Source organism: Bos mutus, chromosome 5 (genome assembly GCF_027580195.1).
Source record: "Bos mutus isolate GX-2022 chromosome 5, NWIPB_WYAK_1.1, whole genome shotgun sequence".
Classification (NCBI taxonomy): domain Eukaryota; kingdom Metazoa; phylum Chordata; class Mammalia; order Artiodactyla; family Bovidae; genus Bos; species Bos mutus.
In genome coordinates this window covers 44,067,617-44,093,061 of record NC_091621.1, presented here as the reverse complement: position 1 = coordinate 44,093,061, position 25,445 = coordinate 44,067,617, and the positions used below count along the sequence as shown (strand labels likewise).

Sequence of the window (25,445 nt, the reverse complement as noted above, 5' to 3'; positions counted from 1 at the left end):
ACCACTGGTTGGGGGCAAACACCTGCGGTGACCTGGTATCTCATGTTAGGATACTATTTTCAAATATCTTTTGATATTGATCTCTAACATACTTCCACAGTGATAAGAGAACAGACTCTGTATTATTCCATTACCTTTATGCCATCAAATTTTTGCACTTGGTTTTATGTCCCTGGATATGTTCCAGTAGTCTCTCCTAGTTTATAGTCTATGGGAATTTGAATAGAATTTGTATCCTACTGTTGTGTGGAAACTGTATAAATCTTAATTATGTTGAATTGGTTCACAGTGCTTTTCAGGTCTACTCTCTCCTTCTACTTCTCTGTATCTTGATTCTATTAACTTTTGAGAGTTTGATATTGAAACTCCAACTAAAAATCTTAATTTATCTACTAAAAAAAATTATAATATATAGTGGAACTATAGGTAACCTTGTTCTATATTTTCTAAGTCTACTATAAATATTTTATCATATTTTCATAATTTAAAAATTTTTAAAAGAAGCAAAAAAAAAAAAAAAGTCCCAGATCAGACCTTCTTTCTCTCAGAATTCCTTATATAACAGTATCTGAAAAGGGCCACAAAAGGAACATGCAACCAAAGTGAATGTGCTTAGAGTGGATAAAATATTCACCAGGGCATGAGATAATTGAGAAGGTCCTAACCAACCTAGAAATGGAAACCTCAATCCAGGAAGAGTTCCTATATAAGGGACTTCTGCAAAGAGTTACTAAGGAAGACTTTTCCTTCTCTAAGTAGTATTTTTGATCCAATCAGTTCCCATAAATATTAGCCAACCACAGCACGTGCTTTTGAAAGCACCAGAGAGACAGGCAAAAATGAAAACAAAACCCAGCAGAGGTCAGAGCTAAGAACAACCAAAACATCAGAAAACCAGACATCAATTTCCAGGCTGGAGACTGAGAAACACGGACTCACATATTCTGAGTGAAATCAGAAAAGATGACAAACAAATGGACACTGGGAAACGAATGCAGCACCAACAAAGTCCAGTCCATCTAATGGGATTCTGCAGCCTAGGGACTTTACTAAACCTAAACTAATCCTGCGGTCACTTCACTGGCCTCTCAACTGCTCTCCTACCCACACAGTCTTCGTCCCCCTCATCTACGTACTTACTCACCCAAGTTCCACTTTTTTCCCAGTCTTTCTTCCAGTTATTGTCAAACCTACTCTCTAGGGACTGTGTGCAAATACAAGTATTCATTTAATAAAACTTACTAGGAAATGTAATTGTAGACTTTACTTTTTAAATAACTATGTACACACATACAGAGAGCAGCCATTAGTGAACTGGAACTGAATCTTGCAGAGCATGATAGGAATCACAGAGCGAGCCCACCCTGCGGATGGAGTCTGGACTTTTGGAAGCTGAACGCATTCTGAGCACGCTAGAGCATGGAGCATGCGCATAGAACACAGCATGCCTTAGCACACACTCATGGGTGCCCTATTTCCTGGGCTTCAGGTTGAGTCAAAGTCAATTATGGCAGGGAAAGTATAACATGTGGAGCATTTGCAAGCCACCCCTTTTCCCCTGCAACTTATAACTAAGGCCAAATGGCTCTTACCTCTTTTAAAAACTTATTAGAAGGTACCGCCTTCCGCGCGGCAGCCATTGTGGAACAACAGCCATGGCTCTGCGCTACCCCATGGCCGTGGGCCTCAACACGGGTCACAAGGTGACCAAGAACGTGGGCAAGCCGAGGCACAGCCGCCGCCGCGGGCGTCTCACCAAACACACCAAATTCGTGCGGGACATGATCCGGGAGGTGTGTGGCTTCGCCCCTTACGAGCGACGAGCCATGGAGCTGCTCAAGGTCTCCAAGGACAAGCGGGCCCTCAAGTTCATCAAGAAAAGGGTGGGGACACATATCCGCGCGAAGAGGAAGAGAGAGGAGCTGAGCAACGTCTTGGCCGCCATGAGGAAAGCGGCAGCCAAGAAGGACTGAGCCCTTCTCCTCTGTTCACAATCACAATAAATCTTGCCCCAAAAAATTAAAAATAAAAATAAAAAAAATAAAAACTTATTAGAAGGTACCAAATTCACTCTAGGATTCATTAGTCTAGTAGCTAATCAGGAATAATGATCTGCCAGAAAAGATGGAAAAAGCCATTCCTCTAAATAAAGCCACTGCTCTATGTTCCTCTGGGACTGGGAGAGTCCACTGAAGAAATCATGCATTATTGCTCGTTTTGAGTTTCTCTTTGGACATTTGTCCTAATGTTTGCTTTTGAGTCTTCAAATATATATATATAAAGCAAAGGCTTCCCAGGTGGCACAGTGGTTAAAAAAAAAATCTTCCTGCCAATGCAGGAGACACAAGAGACATGAGTTCTATCCCTGGGTCAGGAAGATCCCCTGGAAGAAGAAATGGCAACCCACTCCAGTATTCTTTTCAGGAATAGTCCATGGACAGAGGAGTCTGGGGGGCCACAGTCCATAGGGTCGCAAAGAGTTGGACACAACTAAGCATACACACAATGAAATGGTTTAGAGCATCTTCTCCTGCTGATGGAGTTAATTTATGCAAAAAAAGAAAAAAACAACCCTCACATTTACAAAAGTCTCTAACAATGTCCAGAGATTACATCTCAGAAGTAGTTCTGAACATGGTTTATGTTAGGTGGTGTCAAGGGTATAGAACAAAGGGGAAGGAGACCCAGAGATTTATCTGCAGCCACAGAACCTTGTAGCATGGCACACTTAGAGAACTAGAATACAATTGGAACAGTTTACTTGTCTTCCATCAGAGTGGGACTGATTTTATCCCATGTCTTCTAGAGACAGCACCTGCTTGAGCACAGCCTCACTGAGCTGGGATGCCCTGGGAGCCCACAGCATGGTCAATCCTACAGCACATTACAACTTCCTGTTCTCCTCTCCAGAGCTACTCAAGAACCATATCAGGCCTGAGGAGTGGGCGCTATTTGTCCTCCATTTGCCTGTAGTGCTTTTTTCTTAAGTGCCAACATAAATAAGATTCTAGTTTTCAAAACGGTCTATATGTAAACGACTGTTTCCTTGTACACTATCCGCTAGCAATGCCATCATCACACATGGCCTTCTTTTACAGGAACATGTGGAGACTGCGTAAGGAATAAATGACGTCATCTTGAGCAGATGCTCCTACTGGCAGCTACTCAGCTGATCTCTGTGATGGAACTCAGTCCTTGGGACCCAAGAGAGTTTGTACAAGCTAATTATTCTACTCCCAAGTAGAGAAGAGTGTTCATAAATGGTTAACTTCTGGCTGAGGGCAAAGGTCTAGTGGGCTCAGACAACTAAACTAAAAGTAACAGTACTCCCAACTACAGTGAGAGGATAAAGAGGTAACAGGATTAACAAGGCAGAAGAAGGGGTGCGGCAATACATAAAAATGTCCACATGATGGAGCAAGATTTTGAGGTTGAGTGGTTAACTCTGGGTAGGTCCTCCTTTGCAGGTAGTATGATAGAGTGGAAAGAGCAGAATTCCATCCCAGTCTTACCTGCTTAGACCCTGAGAAGTTTCCCCACCATGTAAAATAGGGATGATACCTACCTGCCTTGATTGCTGTGAAGATTAAAAAGACAAAGAAGTGCCTAATCAAATGCTTATCACACAAGGGGTATTCAACAAATGTTCACCTCCCACCTCCACACCCTTCTTTCTTGCTCTTTCTTCCAACTGCTGAAAGCCACACTGGCTCCTCTTCCATCTGGTCAAAATAACTTGGGAAGCTTGATCTTGATACATCCAAACACCACTGACCTCCACTGAGCCACCCACATAAATTCGCATGGTAACAGACCCAGAGGCTGAGTCAGCCTCTACAGCTTTGACTCTCCCAACCAAAGGACAAGTTTTCTCTGGGGATTGTACAACTTTGATGAAAAAAAAAAAAACAGCACGGGAACAAGCAGTACAGAGAGAACATTTCACATGCTGTCTCAATCATTAGAAAGTTGCTGTATCATAGCCTTCAACGTTGCAGGAAATGCTATAGAGATTTCACAAAGGCTTCTGAGCCAAATGTGGGTTCGTGTTAAAGTTATCGTGGACACAAGCCTTTCTTTAATAAAACTGAGCATCACCAGCACTATCAGGACACTAGGCTCTGCAGGAAAAAGCAGAAGGACAGCACATGCTGGTCATGTGGGGAGACGGGGGTGGGGAGGGGAGAAGAGCCTCGACAGAGAGACAGATGGACAGAGTAGGTCAATTAAAAATGCCTCTTCCTTCCCTTCCACTTCAGTGGATTTTTATACAACTCTGTGCTGTGGGCCCTCAGCAAATATGCCACAGGTGTGTGTGTGTTTTCCCTTTTCTTGTTTAGATGAAAACACCAGACAGAAATGGGTATTAAGGGGAAAAGCAAACATTGCAAATGGGATAAAAATAAGGTTTTATGTTTAAACTGAGTTTTTAAAACTATTTGTATTTTATTTCTTTTGTATAGATTTGTGTTTGTATTCCATACAGATCTGTAATTTTTGCTTAATGATTCTAAGCAATCATTAAGAATCAATAAGCTGATCTGAGTGCTTTGCATTCTCAAAGAATAGATCATTTATTAATACTTACATTGGACTTTACTCAAAGCACTGTCTCACTAGCTGTCTACTAGCTTCTAACTGTAAGACAGGTAGTATTATGTCTACTTTTGTTTGAGAGATGAGGAAATTGCGGCTAAGGGAAATGAAGTGATTTTTCCCCAAGGTCTCACAGCTAGTGAGCCAGAGTTAGGACTCCATCCCAGGTCTCCTGAGAGCAAAGCTGCTCCTCCCCCACCAGGCTGCCTCTCACTGATTTCCCTCAGTACACGTTAACAGCAGGGCTTACCTTCCAACTCTTCCTTCTCATAGTGGATGTTGAGAATTGTGCTGGTCCCACCCTGATCCACCACAGCTTCTTCATCTGGTCTCTGTTGAAACATAAGTTAGTAGCCACAGTAATACTCATACATTCATTCAAACTTTCATTCAAGTACTGTGTGTTTGCCTTACCCTTTATGCAACACTGAAGGGGAAAACCTAATGGTTTACAGATATTTTCCATTTGAACCTCACATTAACTCTGAGATGCAAATATGGCAGCCATTCTTTCTCATTTCATAAATAAACAGCCTGAGTCTCGGAAAACTTTAAGCAGTTATCGCCCAAGGTCAGAAACATGGTAAAAGGCAGAAGTAGAATTGAGCCGACGTCTTGTAACTATGGATCCCATGTCTTTCCCACCTCCATACTTTACCCATAAGTCTGGACAACATATTGGAATTTTGCAAGTGGTGTCAACCACATTGCCTCATTTGGTATAAGCTGGTCTCTTTGAGGGTATTCCCTGGTGGTCCACTGGTTAGGACTCTGTACTCTCATTGCCAAGGACCCAGGTTCAATCCCTGGTTGGAGAACTAACATCCCACAAGCTGCATGGCATGGCCAAAAAGAAAGTGTTGGTCTCCTTGACCTCTCTGCAGCATGAAGCCTATTTACCACTCTGTCCTTAAAATACTCCATTCTGCTCCTCTGCCCCATTCTAAGGTTCATCTCCTTCCTGCAACCATAATTCCCAAGGATGAGCACTCTGTCTTTTGTTTCCCATGCTTGAGTCTTGCAATTTCAACAGCGTACTGAAGCTATGAGGCTCAGTATTTGACAAGCCACTGGGATGCCATGCCTCAAGACCCATGTGTCTCAAACCCAATGAATCTTCCTTCCAAACTAACATCCTGTGCTCATTTACTTACTCCTACCCATGGCTCCACGGCTCCATGATTTCTTAGCCCACATTTGACATTTCTAACTTATTCATCCATTCCATGTATTGAGTACCCATCGTATACCTTCCAGGAAACAGTTCCCTTTTCTTACCAAGTCCTCCTTTGCAATTCTCTCAGGTCCACTCTCCACTCTCATCCTCTCTATCACCCACTCTCCCGCCCTTTCAGTCAGAGTGGACATTGTTTTCAGTTCTGGAATCACACTCATATTCTTCGCTGAGCACTGTTCCCTCAGCCTAGAACTATCGCCCTCTCCCTGCTGTGCCCACCTCCACCACCAGCAGCTAACACTTATTCATCATCCCAATCTCAGCCTAAAAGTACTTCCTTAGAAGCCTTTCCTGACTACCCTCCATTTATATGCCCCCGAAGTACACTGTATTTCTCCTTAGAAATGAAATCTCTCTGCTCCTTAGGGATGGACCATATCCGTCTTCCTCACCATGGTTTCCTCAACACCCAGTGGATTTTTTGCATAGGAGGTGCTCAGCAAATCTTTCTTAAAAGAATAAATGTAATGGCATCTACACCTTATCAAGACCCTCACCAGATCCAGAATTATTTCAAAAAAGATCTTAGCTAATTTCCCTGCCAATCAATTTCTTCTACCAAACCTCCAACTCCAGCCAGGCTCTCTGACCCCATGGACAGCACACACATTCCCATCTTCACGCCTTTGCTCACACTGTCTAGTCTCTAACAGGCTCTTCCCCAACTCTCCAGCACGCCACATCCTCACCATCCTTCCATCCTGCTCAATGTTCCAGCTTTAGGTTCAATTTTACTATTTTATAGTTATCATCTATGCCCCTATGTTTTAAAATAAAAAGAAAGGTGGAGAAAACTATTTAGTTTGCTAACTTTTAGCTAAGAAAGGGTGTTGGAACAAAGATATCTGCTTATACTTAAAAACATACAAAGGAAGAACAAGCCATAAGGGATATTTTTAAGTAGTTACCTACAGAGGAGGGAGGCAATGGGGTAGATGACAGTGATACAAAGACTAAACTTCTTCAAAGATGACTTATATTGAAAATTTTAAAGCAAAATTAATTTATTAAAAAAACACAAAATTTTAAAAAACAATTCCCAGAAAATGAAAATAAATGCCAAATCGATCACATAACTATTCTAAGAGAAATTATTCCAAATAAATTTAAAACATAATAAACTGACTGAACATCCTTAGTGACATATACCCTAAGGACAAAAAGAATTTGAAAAGATCTGAAACTGCTTTTTAGTTGTCATTTTGTTGGTTACAGTGTTGGTGTCATTTTTCAGAGACTGTTCTGTACTGTGAAATACAGTAAATGATTATATGAACTTACCCTGGCACTCTCAGTGTGACTGAGCCCTGGGGTTCTCAGCAGGGGTGAAAGGAGATACAGTTGTAAGGCAGAAGTTAAGTGAAAACTATATAGTCCTGAATTTGAATCAGAAGTGTCAACAAGAATATATATATGACATAGTTATAACTTTAAATATTTTAAAATTTATAAATTTATATTTCCTAGCTCTGTCCAGACAAAATGTCTAGAAAAAATTATCAGTCGGTAGCAAGAAGTATCATTAGCACCTAGATTGTGGTCTCTTAAAATATCATATTCTGCTAAAAGGCACTCAAAGACAACTAGGTTTATGTCAAAAGGACTCAAGGTCCAATTTAGAGACGGCCCTTAAAACACAGGACAATCTGAGCATCAGTAAAGGTGATAACTGTGACAGATTGAAAATATCAAATATATTTGAATCCATGAGATCACCATGTCACTTTAAAAATTAGTTAACTGGTCAACATTGGAGGATAATACTAGCAAGTGAACAAGTGAAGTGAAAGTGTTAGTCATTATTTGTGTCTGACTCTGCGACACCACGGACTGTAGCCCGCCAGGCTCCTCTGTCCAAGAGACTCTCCAGGCAAGAATAATGGAGTGGGTTGCCGTTCCCTCCTCCAGGGAATCTTCCCGACCCAGGGATCCAACGTGGGTCTCCTACACTGGAGGCAGACTCTTTTATCATCTGAGCCACCAGGAAAGCGCAATACTAGTGAGTGAAAGTCGCTTAGTCATGTCCGACTCTTTGAGACCCCATGGACTATGCAGTCCATGGAATTCTCCAGGTCAGAATACTGGAGAGCATAGCCGTTTCCTTCTCCAAGGGATCTTCCCAACCTAGGGATTGAAACCCAGGTCTCCTGCATTGCAGGCAGATTCTTTACCAGCTGAGCCATGAGGGAAGCCCCAATACTAGCAAACCAATTCATTATTTTGCAAACTGGTGAAAATTCATCCTGGCTTTACTATATAAATTGTACCTTACAGTGATACCATCAAGTAGATGAGAGAAGTTTCCTATTATAGAAAAGAATAAATGAAAAAAGAATGTTAGCATTAGGACATTGCCATTTTACAATCCCTAATGGACTGCATTGATTTTCAAGGCCACTAACACCACAAAAAGAGAGACAACCAGACACTATGCCTCCTAATGGGAGACCTTATCACCACCCATGAGGTAATCTTACCAAATAAATTGTCCCTGAATCTGATCAAGACTCTAAGCCCAGACACCAATTTCCCGAAATTACAAAGAAACACAGTTCCATGGAAAAACAACACCACAGGAATATAATCAGCAAAATCCAGACTGTGGGAAACTCTAAAGCTAAGGAAATGGTAACCCACTCCAGTGTTCTTGCCTGGAGAATCCCAGGGATGGGGGAGCCTGGTGGGCTTCAGTCTATGGGGTCGCACAGAGTCGGACACGACTGAAGTGACTTAGCAGCAGCAGCAGCATAGGATAACTCCTCTCCCTACCATCTTTTTTTAAATAAATAATTGCAAGAAGACAAAGAGACAGAGACAGAGGAACCTAAAACCAATAGGTCAAAAGAGACAACAAACCAATTACAATTGTGGACTTAATTTCAATCTTGATTTAAACAAACTAATAAAAATAATTTTTTAGTTATTGATAAAATAATTTTTAAGGATATGACACTTGAGACAACTGGAAGTTTTTCTTTCATGACATTAAAGGAATTGTTATTTTCTCTTTAGGTGGTACTATGCTTATTTTTTAAAGAATCTTTACCTTTTGGGACTTCCCTGGTGGTTCCGACGGTAAAGAATCTGCCTACAATGAAAGAGACCTGGGTTCTATCCCTGGGTCGGGAAGATCCCCTGGAGAAGGAAATGGCAACCCACTCCAGTATTCTTGCCTGGAGAATCTCATGGACAGAGGAGTCTGGCAGACTATAGTCCATACAGTTCACAGGGTCGCAAAGAGTTATTTTCACAAATTGTTATTTTCTCTTTTAGGTGGCACTACTTTGGCCACCTCATGTGAAGAGTTGACTCATTGGAAAAGACTCTGATGCTGGGAGGGATTGGGGGCAGGAGGAGAAAGGGACGACAGAGGATGAGATGGCTGGATGGCATCGCTGACTTGATGGACGTGAGTCTCGGTGAACTCCGGGAGTTGGTGATGGACAGGGAGGCCTGGCATGCTGCGATTCATGGGGTCGCAAAGAGTCGGACACGACTGAGCGACTGATCTGATCTGATCTGATGGTTACTTTTTTAAAGAATCTTAATCTTTTAGTACTCATACTGAAATATTTACCAATAAAATTGAGCAATTACAGATAAATAAAATAACAGTTAACTTAGAAACACTATTTTTCTCACATTTTATAAAATAATGTTATTCACAACCCTCAATACATCTTTAACATCAATGTCTTCCTCAATACCATAGATGCTTTGAGTCAATTTCCCAGAGCATGTCAGTTTCATTTCCACTCCCTAAGTGGTAAAGGCGCTCATAAAAAGTCAAATCCTTTCTGAAGAATAACTTCTTGGTGGAAAAAACTCATCTTTAGACTTACTTATTATTTGTGAATTTCCTGATAGCAGGAGCCATGTATTTTCATCTTTTTATTCTCCCAGAGCCTAACACAGTAGTTTACCACTGTAAGTAGCCTGCACTCCTGTAAGTTCCAAGAGGGCAGGTACTATGTCTTTTGTTGACCACCATGTACCTAGCACCTAGTATCATGTCCAGTATGTGGTAAGTATCCAATACATTTTTAAAATTTATTTTTAATTGGAGGATACTTGCTGTACAATGTTGTGCTGGTTTCTGCCTTACAACATGAATCAGCTGTAAGCATACATATATCCCCTCTCTCTTGAACCTCCTTCCCACCCCTCACCCCATTCCACCCCTCTAAGTTGTCATAAAGTAACAGGTTGGGCTCTGTGTGTCATACAGCAACTTCTCATTAGCCATCTATTTTACATATGGTAATATACATGTTTCATTGCTCCTCTCTCAATTCATCCCACCCTCTCTCTCCTGCCCCCACTGTGTTCACAAGTCTGTTCTCCACGTCTGCATCTCTATTCCTGCCCTGCAAATAGGTTCATCAGTACCATTTTTCTAGATTGCATAATATGTGTTAATTTTTTAATTAATAATGTACAATATTCATTTTTCTCTTTCTGACTTACTTCACTGTGTATAACAGGCTTTGGGTTTATCCACTAGAACTGACTCAAGTGGGTTCCTTTTTATGGCTAAGTAATATTCCACTGTATATATGTACCACAACTTTATCTATTCATCTGTCAATGGACATCTAAGTTGCTTCCATGTCCTAACTATTGTAAATAGTGCTGCAATGAAGATTGGGGTACATGTGTCTTTTTAGTTACAGTATCCAATATATTTTGATGGATGAATATTTCTTAGTTTTCCAAACTTTCTCATATCATCATATGTTTCCTCATAAACTTCACATATATGTATTGCTAAGTCGCTTCAGTCATATCTGACTCTGTGTGACCCCATAGACAGCAGTGCACCAGGCTACACCGTCCCTGGGATTCTCCAGGCAAGAACACTGGAGTGGGTTGCCATTTCCTTCTCCAATGTGAAAAGTGAAAGTGAAGTCGCTCAGTCGTGTCCGACTCTTAGCGACCCCATGAACTGCAGCCTACCAGGCTCCTCTGTCCATGGGATTTTCCAGGCAAGAGTACTGGAGTGGGGTGCTGTTGCCTTCTCCGACATATATGTATACCTATATACATATACATGAATAATTTTTCATGTTGGCTTCCCCACAGTTTTGTAATATCCAGAGGACAGGGGCCAACTAATTATAATGCTTAATACTGTCCACAGACATCTGACACAGCACAGAACACAGAATCTGGAGGAAGTAGGGGAGGGAGGGGTGATTGATTTCTTGCCTCTAAGACTATAAAAGCAAACTGTATAGAGCAAGGTCAATCAGCTGAAAAATTCAGGTTGAAAATCAACTTGCTTGCTGCTTTAATTTAGCTTGGTTAATCACAGTTTAAAGTCACTGAATAAATGTTCATGCACCTTCTGTGTCTTACCAAAGAAAACAGAACTACTGTCAAACACCATCAGCCAAGCACTGTTGAGATCTATTGCTCAGGAAAAAAGATTCCTTTCAAAATATTACTGCTCACTGACCATGCCCTTGGTCACCCAAGAGCTCTAACGAAGATGTACAATGACATGTTGCTTTCATGCCTGCTAACAATACAACACCCATTGTGTAGCCCATGGATCAAGGAGTCATTTTAATTTTCAAGTCATATTATTTAAGAATACATTTCATAATGTATGTAGTGCCTATGGAGAGTGATTTCTCTGATGGGTTAAAGTAAATTGAAAATCTTCTGGAAAGGAGTCACCATCCTAGATGCCATTAAGAACATTCATGATTCATGCTAAGTCGCTTCAGTCGTGTCCAACTCTGTGTGACCCCATAGACGGCAGCCCACCAGGCTCCCCCGTCCCTGGGATTCTCCAGGCAAGAACACTGGAGTGGGTTGCCATTTCCTTCTCCAATGCATGAAAGTGAAAAGTGAAAGTGAAGTCGCTCAGTCGTGTCCGACTCTAGTGACCCCATGGACTGCAGCCCACCAGGCTCCTCTGTCCATGGGATTTTCCAGGCAAGAGTACTGGAGTGGGGTGCCATTCATGGGAAGAGGTCAAAATATCAATATGAACAGGAGTTTGGAGGAAGTTAATCCCAACCCTCATGGATGAAGCCTTGAGGAGTTTAAGACCTCAGAGGAGGAAGTAACTGCAGATGTGGTGGAAATAGCAAGAAAACTAGAATCAGAAGTGGAGCCTGAAGATGGGACTGGATTGCTAGAACCACACAATGAAACTTGAACAGATAAGGAGTTGCTTCTTATGAATTAGCAAAGAAAGTGGCTTCTTGAAATGGAATCTACTCCTGGTAAAGATGCTGGGAAGATGCTGTTGAAATGACAACAAAGAATTTAGAATATTACATAAACTTAGTTGATAAAGCAGTAGCAGGGCTTGAGAGGACTGGCTCCAATTGTGAAAGTCCTACTGTGGGTAAAATGCTATCACACTGCATTGCATGCTACAGAGAAACTGTTCTTGGAGGAAGAATCAACGGATGCGGCAAACTTCACTGTTGTCTTATTTTAAGTAACTGCAACAGTCATCCTAACCTTCAGCAAGCACTGCCCTGACCCATAAGCAGCCATCCACATCAAGGCAAGACTCTCCGCCAGCAAAAACATGATGACTTGCTAAAGGCTCAGATGATGGATAGCATTTTTCAGCAATAAAGTATTTTTTAATTAAGGTATGTACATTTTTTAGATATAATGCTATTGCACACTTAGTAGATTACAGGAGAATATAAACATAGATTTTATATGCACTGAGAAACCAGAAAATTTGTGCAACTTGCTTTACACTAGTCACTTTATTGTGGTGGTCTGGAATTGAACCAGCAGTATCTCCAAGGTATGCCTGTATTCTGATACGGTGGTCATGTCATAAAAGAAGAAAAAGGGTCCTTAATCTTTAGTAATAATACTTAAGTTTTTACTCATGAAATACAGTGTTGAGATACACTGATGAGATACAGTGTCTGGGATTTGGAGACTGGGTAGAGACATAGATGAAATAAGATAGGTTGTCTGTTCATTGTTGAAGCCAGGTCATGGGATACACGATGATTCATTTTTCAAGTCTCTCTTATTTGGAATATCCTTAAAATATTGGATAAATTTCAAACATATTAAGTTTTGCTTAAAATCATAAAACATGAAAATAAAAGAACATTAAGTCTCAGTTGTCTGTGCTTATTGCAGATTCCTCACCATTTGATTAGCATGGACCTCTGACACTGTCCTTTATGGCAGCAAGGATTTCTTAACCATGAATTTCCAGGATTCCTATGAATGGGCTTCAGAGGATTATGTGCAAGTGTGCATTTTTCTTAGGAGAGATTCCATAGCTTTCATCAGATTCTCAGGGGTACTTGTGACTCAGAAAATATCAGCATCATGAGAATCACATGGTATAAGTTTAGGAGAAAAAGGAAAGGAGGAGGGGAGGGAAAGAAAGGTGAACTGGAGAAACGACCCGGTTTCTGTACCTCTTCCTGACTCATGATCATGACTCACAATACAAATGTCAATTGATGTGGGTGCCTACCCGAAGGATTAAGTAAGATAAAAAGAACTAAGAGGGTTAAATACACATTAAAACATTGAAATTGCAAGGCACGTTGTGAGAAAGAAAGCATTGTTATGAGCCTTGAAAAATGAATGAATTACAGCTGAGTAGCAGACCAGCTTCTCACTTACAGTTAATGGACAAATTAAAAGGCAGAGGTGGGGCTGAGTCTTACATGATGGCCCCAGATCCTTGAAGCACCCACAAAGGCTGCAGCAGGCAGTGGAGCCCACCTTGAGCCTCTCCCTGACCCCTCCCTGTGGCTCCTCTCTGGTCCTGAGAGGTGGCAGTCCTGCCAAACTCAGCTCTGCTTCCTCTCCTGCAGTCAGCCTCAGACCCTTTCACTTCCAAAGACTCCTTTCATCTTTTATCCAATGTTTTCAGATAACAGCCTCCTACCCCACCCACCCAACAACAATAAGAGTCAAGTGTTGATTGAGTTCTGATATACAACCATTTTTAAATTAAACACAGAAGTGACTTTCAGGGTTTCTAATCAGCAAGCTGAGTTTCTATAATTAATATTGGGAACACATATTTACAGAACACTGACTGTATACCTAGCATTGTGCTTTACATATATCATCTCAACCCTCACAACAGTCCTAAATCAAGGCTAAGTAAGATCTCACAAAGGCTGAGACAGGAGGAACTCCAACTTGAGTCTCTCTGTATTAACATTATATACTGTAACGTATTAGCATCATACACTAACATCGCCAAAAGCAAAGAACCTGGTCATTTTAGAGAGCTCAGGTCACCTAATCATGGATTAATGTCCATAGTGAAAACAGTTCAAGATTGTCACATTGTTACCTTCTTAAACCCTTGTACTTCACGCTGCCTTTACTGACCAGAGTTCCAATATAGTTCTCCATCTCTTCACTCTCGACTTCCTTTTTATCCAGAAAGCTCATGAATTCTGACCCCTTGTAGACACCATCACTGAATCTGACCCAGAGATCCTCAACTCTCTAATGCCCTCAATTTGACTTCCTCACTGGATGCAGACAATGGATAGTAATAAAAGGGGGTTCCACGAGGTTGTATGCAGCTGTTCTGGTCCTCCACTCAGGGGCCATGAGCTCCTGAACACCCACGAGTTTCCTAGTCTGACTCTTCAGCAGGCTGCTAGGGGCCTAAAATTGCAAAGTGACTCTGGTTTCTTAGTGGTTTTTCGTTTTTTATTGAACCCCACTTGGAATCACTCCTGTTTGGTACAATTTACTAGTAAGCACATTGCAGTTTGCAGAATAATGGCTCCCAAAGGATTTGCACATCTTAATCCCTGGAACCCAAGAATACGTTGCTTTATACAGCAATAGGGAATTAAGGTTGCAGATGGAAGAAGGGTCGCTAATCAGTGGATCTTAAAATAATGACATTATCTGGATTATCCATGGGTTCAATGTAATTACAAAGATCCCTAAAAATGGAAGAAGGAGGTAGGAGAGTTGAGCCAGAGAATGAAGTTTGATGATAAAAGCAGGGCCTGAGAGATGCTGTGCCACTGGTTTCGGCTGCTGAGGAAGGGAGCTGTGAGCTAAGGAATGCAGGCAGCCTCACAGAGCTGAAGTTAAAAAGACAGATTCTCCCACAGAGCCTCCAGAAACACAGCCTCGCCAACACTGATTTTAGCCCGGTGAGACTCATGATAGAAATCTGAAGTATAGAACTGTAAGATACTCAGTTTGTGTTGTTCTAAGACAATAAATGTGTGGTTGTTTGTTAGGGCAGCAATAGACACTAATACATACATCATGGCTTCCTAACTAGCAAGATCAGAGTAAACCTGTTACTATCTTTATGGGAAACAACCAACCTCTCTGTTATCTCAGGTTTGTTGCTGTTATCTAGCAGCGATTTAGAATAAACATGTTGCTTTTCTGTTTTCTGATTACCATTGTGATAGGCTTAATTGACAGCCCTGTCCACCCTGCCATGGCAAACCATGAGCAAAGACAATTATCTACAAGTTTAAAAGGAAGTAAATTTGCAACCTGAATTGTATCCCCAGCCTACCTCAAGTCTCTGCTTGGCAGGAAAGCCCACACTACTGAAGTTCCCCAGTAGAGCTGATAGCACCAGGTAAAGAGAATGCTCATGTGTCCCTCAATTCCCACACAGGAAAGGAATACCCAGTGTGAGGTGGGAGGCTGGAGGCATGCAGACTGTATGTACCCTGCAAGGCAGTGAGAGGAGAACCTGCTGTGGTTGATACTTCTGTTCAATAACATTCAGCAGATACATACTGACTGCTTCCCATGAACTGCCCATGACACTCAGAAGTCACCAGCTCTCTACAGAGACACGCATGCGTTTCATACACCAACACGGGCCAGGGCCACCAGGCAGTAGCGTCCAGGAGTTTTCCCAGGTCCACTTTCAACGTGAAGTGTGCCTCTCTTCCCATCCACCCAGTTTCCCAATTATCACCCATTCACCAGGATTTGTTATTCTGAAGATTTCTACAAAATTTCCCAGTCTGAGTGGGCCTGATTCACATAAAAGCCTTGGTAATTGCCCTGATTCACTTGCACTTCCCTTTACCATTTACGCCCTCTCTGAGCCTCCCTGAGGTTCCCAGCACCACTTGGCTCAAGTGCTGACAGTTTCAACCTCTGTAGCCTTCTCTTCCAGAAATTCTGCTCGATTCTGAAAGTGCTGATCAGGAGAATCTGAAGCTACAGATGTCCCTTGTTCCAGTCCAAACTAGAGGTTCTCCTTCAAGCTTCTGATCCTCCACTCTTATCATGCCCTTTAAGAACCCACCACCTTTGGCAATCTCATCAAAAGTCAATAATGCAGGCCTTCATTAACTCATTCTAAATTCCACCAAGAGCCACCTAGCTGTCCTCCATCATCCCAGCTCTTCCCACTCTAATATATCCTTTGTACCCCTTGCCACACATATCTTCCCAAACATGTTAAAGCGCTCACTCTGAACCAGGCACCAGTCTCGGTGCCAGAGGCACAAGTTATGGTCATGTAGACCAAGGGCACATTCTTTGGAGAGGGTCAGCTCTGCCACTTATTAGAAGTTACTTAACCTTTTGGTTTCCTCATTTGGAAAATAAGGCTAAGAAGGGCATGTGAATCTCGTGGTTACTGAAAGACTTGAGACAACGCAGGGAAAGCACTAGGCCCAGTACCTGGCACATGGCACACACTCATGCAAGTTAACTTACAGAGACAGCATCACAAGGGGCTGGCAGGGTAGCAGCAGAGATGAACATGTAGAGTTCACAAGTAAGGGGTGGAAGAAGTAATATGACTTCGTGAGTGTTGTGAGCAGAAAAGAAGTGAAATTCTGATAGTGATACAGTGCTCATGCGTGCTCAGTCGTGCCAACTCTTTGTGACCCCATGGACTGTAGCCCACCAGGGTTCTCTGGCCATGGGATTCTCCAGGAAAGAATACCAGAGTGGGTTGCCATGCCCTCCTCCAGAGGATCTTCCTGACCCAGGGATCAAACCCACGTCTCCTGCATCTCCTGCATTACAGGCAGAGTCCTTACCCACTGAGCCACCTGAGAAGCCCACTGGTACAGAGCCAGACCTTAAAGATTAGAACGGAATATTCTAGGTAGATAGGAGCGGGAAAGTTTTCCAGCTAGAACACCTGAGCAAAGACACAATAGCAGAAATGGGAGACTTTTAAACAGGGAGTGTAATAAAGCAATGGTCATCTCAGACTCTGGGCTAATACTGACAAGACCATGAGCTCCTTAAGGAGAGGCACACTGGCTGTGGATACAGGAAAGTCATTCACTCACTCAGAACATCAACTTTATTCCAGGCACTATGTAAACAAAAAGATTTTCTGCCCAGTCCATCCCGTCATAATGCTTCTATTTAAAAAGATAATAAACAAGACCACATCATATAAGTCATATATGCTATTAAGAAAGTAAAGCAGAATCAGGGGCTTCCCTGGTGGTCCAATGGTTAAGACTCCACACTCCCAATGCAGGAGTCATGGGTTCCAATCCCTGGTCAGGAAATTAAGATACCATATGCTGCATGGTGTGACAAAAATAAATGAATAAAAACTGAAGCAGAATCATATGAAAGAGAGTAACTGTGAGTGGAGACCAAGGACAGCTACTCTGAGGAGGTGACACCTGAGGAGTCACGAGAAGACTTGGGTAGAAGAAAATCCACAGGAACAACAAGAACAAAGCTCTTGTAGAATGAAGAGCTGGTTGTACTGAAGAAACAGATAGAGAGCCAATGCAGAAGTGTATGGTGAGAGAGTTGGAAAGGCTATCAGGGAGGGTGGGCAAGGCCCTGGTCACGATGAAACTTGGGAGGCCATAATAAGATGTTTGGATTTTATTCTAAAATGCACTGGGAAGCCACTGAAGGGTTTCAAGATAGGATATGACATCATCTGATTTGTGTTTTTAAAAGCTCTCTCTAGCTGCCACAGGACAAGTGGATTGTAGAAGGAAAAGCAGGAGAGAAAGCGGAGGGAAGTGTCAGGGGTCAGCACAGTCGTCCAAACCAGAGGAAACAGCCTAGGCACACGGTATGTAGATGTGATGCCTGGAGTCTCTGTTTACATCAAGTACACAACCAGCTCACTTTGCAAGGTCCATCTCCCCGTCACACAGCCCAGCTGACATACAGGAGGTTTTGTTGGTAATTTTCAACTGATTGACTTGTCTCCCCCAAATTACCCCCATTTCCTTTCCTCTTTCTTTCCTCATTTCTTTTCCCCCCTGTATCTTATCTCAAGTACCCATTTGCCCATCACCTGACTCAGCCTTTACAAGGTCTTGCTGTTCCCATCCTGTTTTTTTTCTCTCTCCTCACCCCACCATCCCCGAGTTTCATGAACTAGATGTAAAAGATATAATTACTTTCTGTCCTACCCCAGAGGCACTCAGGAATTACCAGTTTCACAGAGTACCAACAGAAGCCTGGGGGTTATTATGATCCTGACAATACAACTGGAACACATTCTGCATATTAAGGACACTGTCTCCCCACATTTGTTCCAGCCTGTTCTACCCACTGAAGCCAGAAAATCTTTCAGGAAGAGAATCTGATCATAATCTCACTGGCTCTCATTCTCTCTCTGGCTCCTCTCTCTCCCTCTCTCTGTATGCTATGACCCTGGAGTACATCTCACACCATTCACCTCTTCACTCCCTGTGGCTCCAGCCACTCTGGCCTTCTTTCAGATCTTTGAACCCGATGGGCTCCCTCTGCTGTTCGCTTTGTCTCCAAAGCCCTTTGATCTCCCTCTTCCCTCAGTTGACACTTATTCTTTAGATCTTTGCCGAAATTTTCTTCCTTAGCAAAATCTCTGATCTGAGACCAAAGCTGGAACCATTGTGATACACATTCACAGCACCACATATTTTTCTTTCTAAGCACTCATCACAGTTTATAATAATGCATTTATTTGTGTGACTGTTTGATTAAAATGATTATACACACACACACTAAATGGGAAATTCCAGCAGGGCAAGAATATTACCTATTTTTGCCCATCACTGTATCACAAACATAAGCTGAATATTCTTCATAGACCTTAGGAGAATTAGATATGGAAGGATTTCCCAAAATTGCAGATGTTGTTCCTTTTTTGATGGAGCAAGCAAAAGGAATTATGGGTCATCTAGTAGCAAACTATTGCCAGAAGAGGAGTGAGTCAGTGATACCCATTTTGCTACAAACTCAGAAAAGAGTTCTGTCTGTCTCTTTACAAAAACCATCCTGACATCAATGTGGCCCTTGTTTCAAGACCTGTCATCCTTCTGAGTAGGTCCATCATTCTCTTCACAGCCCCCCACTTCGTATCTGACCTCCCTTCAATATCTCTTTGCAGAGCAATGAGCATATCATCACCTGATGGGCACAGGAAAGTGGGGAGTGAGAATTCAATGAGTTATCTCTCCTATACTGGTTGCCACATCGTTTCACAAAGCCCCTTCCCAAACAGCTGCTCATTTAGTTCTCAAAACCACCCTGTGAAGTAAGCAAAGCAGGTATTCTTATCCCTACTTTACTAGATGGGGAAATGTGATTCAAAGAGGCAAGTGACTTATTCAAGGTCACAAAGCCCATGTGAGGCAGATGTAGATTTGAACCTACAGTCTCTGACGCCCAGTCCAATGCTTTACCTTACATTAGCCACCCCAACAGTTATCAGTTGCTTAAACCTGTTTCTTCATTGCTTTAAGTAAACACCTGTTCCTGACCCCTCAGCACTTTTCCAGCCTCTCTCCACTTCGCTATCCAGAACTTGTCAGCCCGTCTGTGCCATGGAATGAAGGGAGTTTTATGCACACGAACAAGGCTGAGCGTTTGGTCCCAGCCTCCAGTCTTTTCCAGTTCTTCCTCTGAGCCAGTAAGGAACCAGAAAGCCCCATTAATAAAACACAAAGAGGAAACCTGCCCCACCAGAGCAAGGTCCCTGGCTATCCTTTCTCCCACGTTCCAGCAGGACGCGACAAGGCCAGAAGCCTGCCTCTTTCCCAGCAAGGAGGACCTGAGCAGAACAGAGGTCACCGGCCGCGGGCCGTCAGGGCTCCTCAGCTGGCCACGCAAAGGATGCGGCTCCCGATTTGGCCCAAGGTCACCCTCTCGCAGCCCGGGCCCGATCCCCGACCGCCCGGAGCGCCCCCTGGTGTCGCGGGCTGGCCTCCCCTCGCCCTCAGGGAGTGGCCTGCGAAGCCCCGGCCCGGGGGCAGAGAAAGGAGGGTGGGCAGAGGATGAGGAGGCTGAGCCCCTGGGAGGGGCGGGAGGCGGGGCCCTACCTGATAGCTGAGGACGCCATCCGGATCGTTACTCCCTGCCGGCATGGCGGAGCCCAACTAGGTCTCGCGCGCGGGGTCCAGGCCGAACGTCAGCAGGCCACGCACTCCGGTCGGGTTTGATCAGATCGCCCGAGCGGCGACCCCTACCCTGGTGCCAACGGTCAACCATCAACCGCCGCCGCCTCCATAGCCACCGGCCCGCGAGGCTTCGCCGCAGCCAATCAGCGCGCGGCCTGCACAGCCAATCAGGGCGCGGAGCACGGGAGGACGCTGTCCGGCGGTACCCTGGGCTACCAGGAGGTGGAGAAGGGAGCCGGGGGAGCCAACCGCTCCCGGGCCCGGTTGCCATGGAAACCGCCTCCCTCCCTTCAGGGGCCTCTGGGCTTGAAGGTCCTCCCAACTGCTTGCTAGAAATTGAAGATCTCGTGGTTCTATTTGAGGATGCACCTGACCCTTGAAAACTGAGAAAGTGTCAGGTTTGTCTATCATGATTTTATTCCTTGGTAATAATTATTTTTAAATTCTGGGGAACCATCCCTTGAGCTTGCAGAAGGAAGTAACAGAATGAGAGGGAAGGGCCTTCTCAAATTACTTGTCCTCGAGCTAGTGGCCAGATTCAATAGTATCAAAGAGAAGCAGGCAGGCAGTGATCTATTCCCCTACACAGATTGACTACGATACAGGTCTTCTCCCTGGGCCTCGGGTTGGCAGTGAAAAGCACGGGGTTGAGCTACAGAAGATGATTGAAACAATTCCACAAAAATGCTTCCAACTTTTCTGAGAAATAATCTAGGGCAAATTATTTAACAAAAGAATAACTACTGATTTAAGGCAAAGTTAGAAACCCATGAGTAACACATTCAATTTGATTTGGGTTTAAAACAAGAGAGACTGGCCATAATCCAACCAACCCTCTGTCCCCAAGAGGAGGAAAGGGGTCTTTTCCTTTATGTCCACTATCACATCAGACGGTAGGAGAGTCCACATTATTAAAAGAAAAAGAGCAGGTGCAAATCATTCTCAGCCTCCGAAGAAACTACACTGGGGAGCATAGCCTGGCTGGTGCACATTAAATGTTCAACCCCTGCATACCATTGCTTGCTCTGGCTCTGAAATCTGAACCAAGTTTGTGCTTCCGTGCCCCTGAGGCAGAACCATATTTCCAGTCTTCAATTTAAGGTCTTGGGCCCATTTCTGAGCCTTAGTGTTCATTTCCCCAGTCTCTGTTGACCTCTTCACTAATCCTGTCCCTTGAATCTGTAATTCAACCCCATTTTTGCCCATCAAAACCTTAATCATACTTCAAAGTCAACCTCAAAGGCCACCTCTTCGAAGAAACTTTATTCTACTCTCCTCAATACCCCTAAGACATGTCATCACTCCCCTTTGAATCTTCATAGCACTTCATACCTTCCTTATACCTTCCTTATACCATGCTATGGTCAAGTACTTTAATTAAATGTTAACTTTAGCTTACTGTAACATTGTCATTTTTTGAAGGAAATAATTATTTTTCTTATGCCCTTCTGTACAAAGCCTCAAAGAATGCTGGGCACATAGAACATAATTATAAATATGTAAGTTATATAAGTATATATAAATAAATATAACTTATAAATATATAAGTGAATATATGTACTTTTAATTCAGTCTAACCAAAAACATATTAAACACAAAGTACAAGCCCAAATGTCACTGAAGATGCAGCAGAATCTAAAATAAAATATGTATCTCCAGAGGGCTTATGGTCTAATCAGGGGAACAGGATATATGTTAATATGATGGCAAGATAACAGAATATAAAACAAGAGCCATATGAGTAATAAAGTATAGACAACAAAGGTTATAAAAATTTAGAAGAGAAAAATGTTAATATGATGACAAGATAATAGAACATAAAACAAGAGCCATATAAGTTATATAGACCACAAAGATTATACAAATTTCCAAGAGAAAATAATTTTTTTTTACTTGGAACATGACACAGAGGACATTGGTTTGGGTTAAACCCAAAAACAGTCAAGCCAGAGTAAGGAGAGCAAGCATCTTAGTTCTTAGGGAATGACTTAGCAACCAGGAAAGCATAAGACCCATTCAGGATAGCCACAATTTGGACCAAAGCAGAAAGGTATGGAGAAGAGCAGTAGGAAATAAAAATTGTGGTAAAGAAAAAATGACCAAGTTATGGAGAAACAGCTAATCAGTTCAGACTTTTTTGTTTCTCATATGATAGAAAATATGATAGTGTAGAAAATTTTAAAGAATTTGCCCACACACCAGGACCTGGGTTTAGTGGTATAAATGCACTGTGTCATTTAATATTCCTAACACGTCATAGTTTATCCATTTCAATGATAAGAAAACTGAGGCTGAGAAGTTTAGCAACTTTCTCAAGGTTAAGTAGATATTAGGCTGGGATATGATCACCTCTTGAGCCTTGCAATCTAGTGGAGAAACAGCAAACAAGTAAAAATGAACACAAGTACAGATTATGAGAGCTGCAATGAAATAAACTGCAAAGTTATGTGATAGAGTATTGGCCAGGAGGGTGGAGAGAGCTACTGTAGATGGGATGGTCAGGGAGGGCTTTTCTGAGGAGGTGAGGAGAGTCTCATTTGATGAGTCAAGGATGGATCTGTCTGAGTTTAGAGTCCCTGGCCACTATATGACACTGTCCTATGTAAGTGGTACCATTGGTGAAATCTGCGATTGGGGGCAAGGTGGATTAAAGGGGGGAAGCTGAGGCAGGGGGTCATTTAGGCTGACTGGCAACATGGCAATTCTGGAGGGGCCAAGGATGGTGACCAGAAGAAAGATGTGCCCTCCATTTGCCACTCCCTAAAGAGCCAGCTCATGGTGCTCTCATGAGAGTGGGCACGAGTTGTCAGGGCACAGAGAAGAAGCAGGAGAGGATTACTACTAAGAGCTCTACAAGTCTGATTTGACTCCAGTTCAAATGTAGAAAAAGTCAGAGCCTCTGGCTTTTGACTCCAGGGTCAAGAGCCCCATCTTCTGGTCTATTGTGCAAATTACAAAAGGAATTGGCTGCAGAGGCGGCTGCAAGACTGCCCTGAGGCAGCTGTCTGTCTGCAGAGACAGGCTCTCCCCTCCCAGGGCTGTTTTGTGTTCTCCGTCCCAAAGAAGGCGAGCTCGTTGGCTCCAGGCCCCAGGCACTAGGCTGCCGGCACCTTCAGCTCTCTACACAGCTTGGAAAGGAGCAAATATGCCGCTCTCAGCCTGGCCAGCAAAGAGGTGTGGATGGACCTGGAAGGAGGAAGATGTTCAGCCAAGGATACCACCTCACACTGATTATTCTTCTAAAGAAAGCGGGAGTTGGGGGGGTGGGGTGGGGCGGGGTTGGGCGGAGAACCCAGCAAAACAAGAACTCAGAAACTTCTGAGGCCTGCACAGAATTCTTGGAGGAGGAGACACAAAATAGAGAGGAAAATGCAAAATATGGGTAGAGACAGAGACCCCACATGCACACACACAGACACACATACAGACACACGCACATCTCACAGGGAAGCAAGAAGGCTTGCAACAACTCTGTGAGGTAGGTTCTATCTCCTCCATCATTTTACAGATGAGAACACTGAAGACGGAGGCTTAGAGATGTAAGCTAGCCCAGTTCACACAGCAAGCACAGTTTATAAATGGAGACCCTGAGTCTGAGCTCAGAAGTACCTCATTACAGGGTATACCCATGTAACCACTTACTGCCTCCCATGGGGCTGCCTGGACTTTAGTCCTTCCCGAACTTTAGAAGCTCCACCCTCCCTTTGTGACTTCCATCTTTGTCTCTAGATCCTTCCTTTCTCTAATACTAGTGTTCTTAAACTTTGGTGGGGAGAGGTTAGGTCTTGAACCTCTGGGGACATGATAAAATCTGTGGGACTCACTTTTTAGATAAGTAGACAGAGACCCAAATTTTGCATCTCATTGTTAAGGATGTGTTCACAGCCTGCCCAGGGAAGCACTAACCACCTTACCTGTATTATTTTTAAATATTGGCTGGAAAACATTGAGATTCTCTTATTCAGAGACAAAAAAGGCACGCAACACAAGTAACTCAAAAGGTCTGAGGAAATGTTCTCACATAATTGCAACCAATTTTTCCATCAAAAGCATCTTAATTTCTCCATCTATGTACCATGTTTCTTGCCCAGTTTAAACTGTCAAAAGAGCTGCCAGGGCAGAGGTTTTAGTCTTTACTTGCCATTAGGTAGTGACCCAATCCCAGCTGCATCTTATGCCTGGTTTGGTTTCTCCACATTCCTCTTAATTATACATCAAAAACCAAGGAAAGTTTGGAGGAAAAGACGTCAGGATTCGAGGAAAGACTTAATTAGGGCTTATTGTGCGGTCGTCTGGGAGCATTTCCTGTGGAGGGAGCGGGGAGCCGGAGAGAGACACTATTCTTTGTCAAGCTGAAAAGGTCATGCAGGTGCACGGTACGCAGTCAGCCCTGGCCAAGTCACAGCATATCTAGAGAGACTACAGAATACAGTTTTCTTAGTTCACAGCAGGCTGCCAGCCTGGGACACTATACATCATACAGAAAAACAACAAAATGCTACACAAACTGACTCTTGCCTGCGAAAATCACTCTCCCTCCATTCGTCATCATCAACATCATCCATAGAAATCGCCTACACTGGGGGATTCCCTGGCGGGTTCAGTGGTTAGGACTTGGCACGTTTACGACCACGGACCTGGGGTTCAATCCCTGGTTGGAGAACTAAGATCACGCTAGCTGTGCGGCATGGCCAGAAAAGTTTTTAAAAAGAGGACTGGACTTCCTTGGTGGTACAGCAGCTAAGAATCCGCCTGCCAGCGCAGGGGACACAAGTTTGATCCCTGGTCCAGGAAGATTCCACATGCCGTGGAGCAACTAAGCCCAGGCACCACAACTACTGAGCCAGCACTCTAGAGCCCGAGTGCCACAGCTACTGAAGGCCGAGCACTTAGAGTCTGTGCTCCACAACAAGAAAAGTCACAGCAGTGAGAAGCCTGAGCACCACAACAAAGAGTAGTGCCTGCTAGCGATAACTAGAGAAAGCCCACACAAAGCAGGAAGATGCAGAACAACTAAAATTAAAATAAACAAACAATAAAGTATATATTTAAAAAGAGGGCTTCCCTGGTGGTCCAATGGATAAGAATCTGCCTGCCAAGGCAGGGGACACAGGTTCAATCCGTGGTTCAGGAAGATCCACATGCCTCAGGACAACTAAGCCCAGGCGAACTGCTGAAACCTGAGCACCTAGAACCCCTGCTCGAAACAAGAGAAGCCACTGAAATGAGAAGCCCGCACACCACAACTACAGAATAGCCCCCACTCA

General features: G+C 43.3%; 1 protein-coding gene and 1 pseudogene across 1 annotated transcript in view; one reads left to right on the top strand and one right to left on the bottom strand.

Moving 5' to 3' along the window:
- SLC4A8 (solute carrier family 4 member 8) overlaps positions 1-20,299 on the bottom strand; it is an 81,822-nt gene extending 61,523 nt beyond the window's left edge. Inside the window, exons 1-2 of the mRNA XM_070370813.1 lie at positions 20,101-20,299; positions 4,847-4,928 (exon numbers count right to left, since the gene is read on the bottom strand). Of these exons, the coding sequence (XP_070226914.1) occupies positions 4,847-4,928; positions 20,101-20,145 (127 nt within the window). The 5' untranslated portion in view covers positions 20,146-20,299. The remainder of the gene's footprint in view (positions 1-4,846; positions 4,929-20,100) is intronic.
- LOC102265663 (large ribosomal subunit protein eL36 pseudogene) lies at positions 1,620-2,025 on the top strand (annotated as a pseudogene).
- Positions 20,300-25,445: the final 5,146 nt, after the last annotated feature.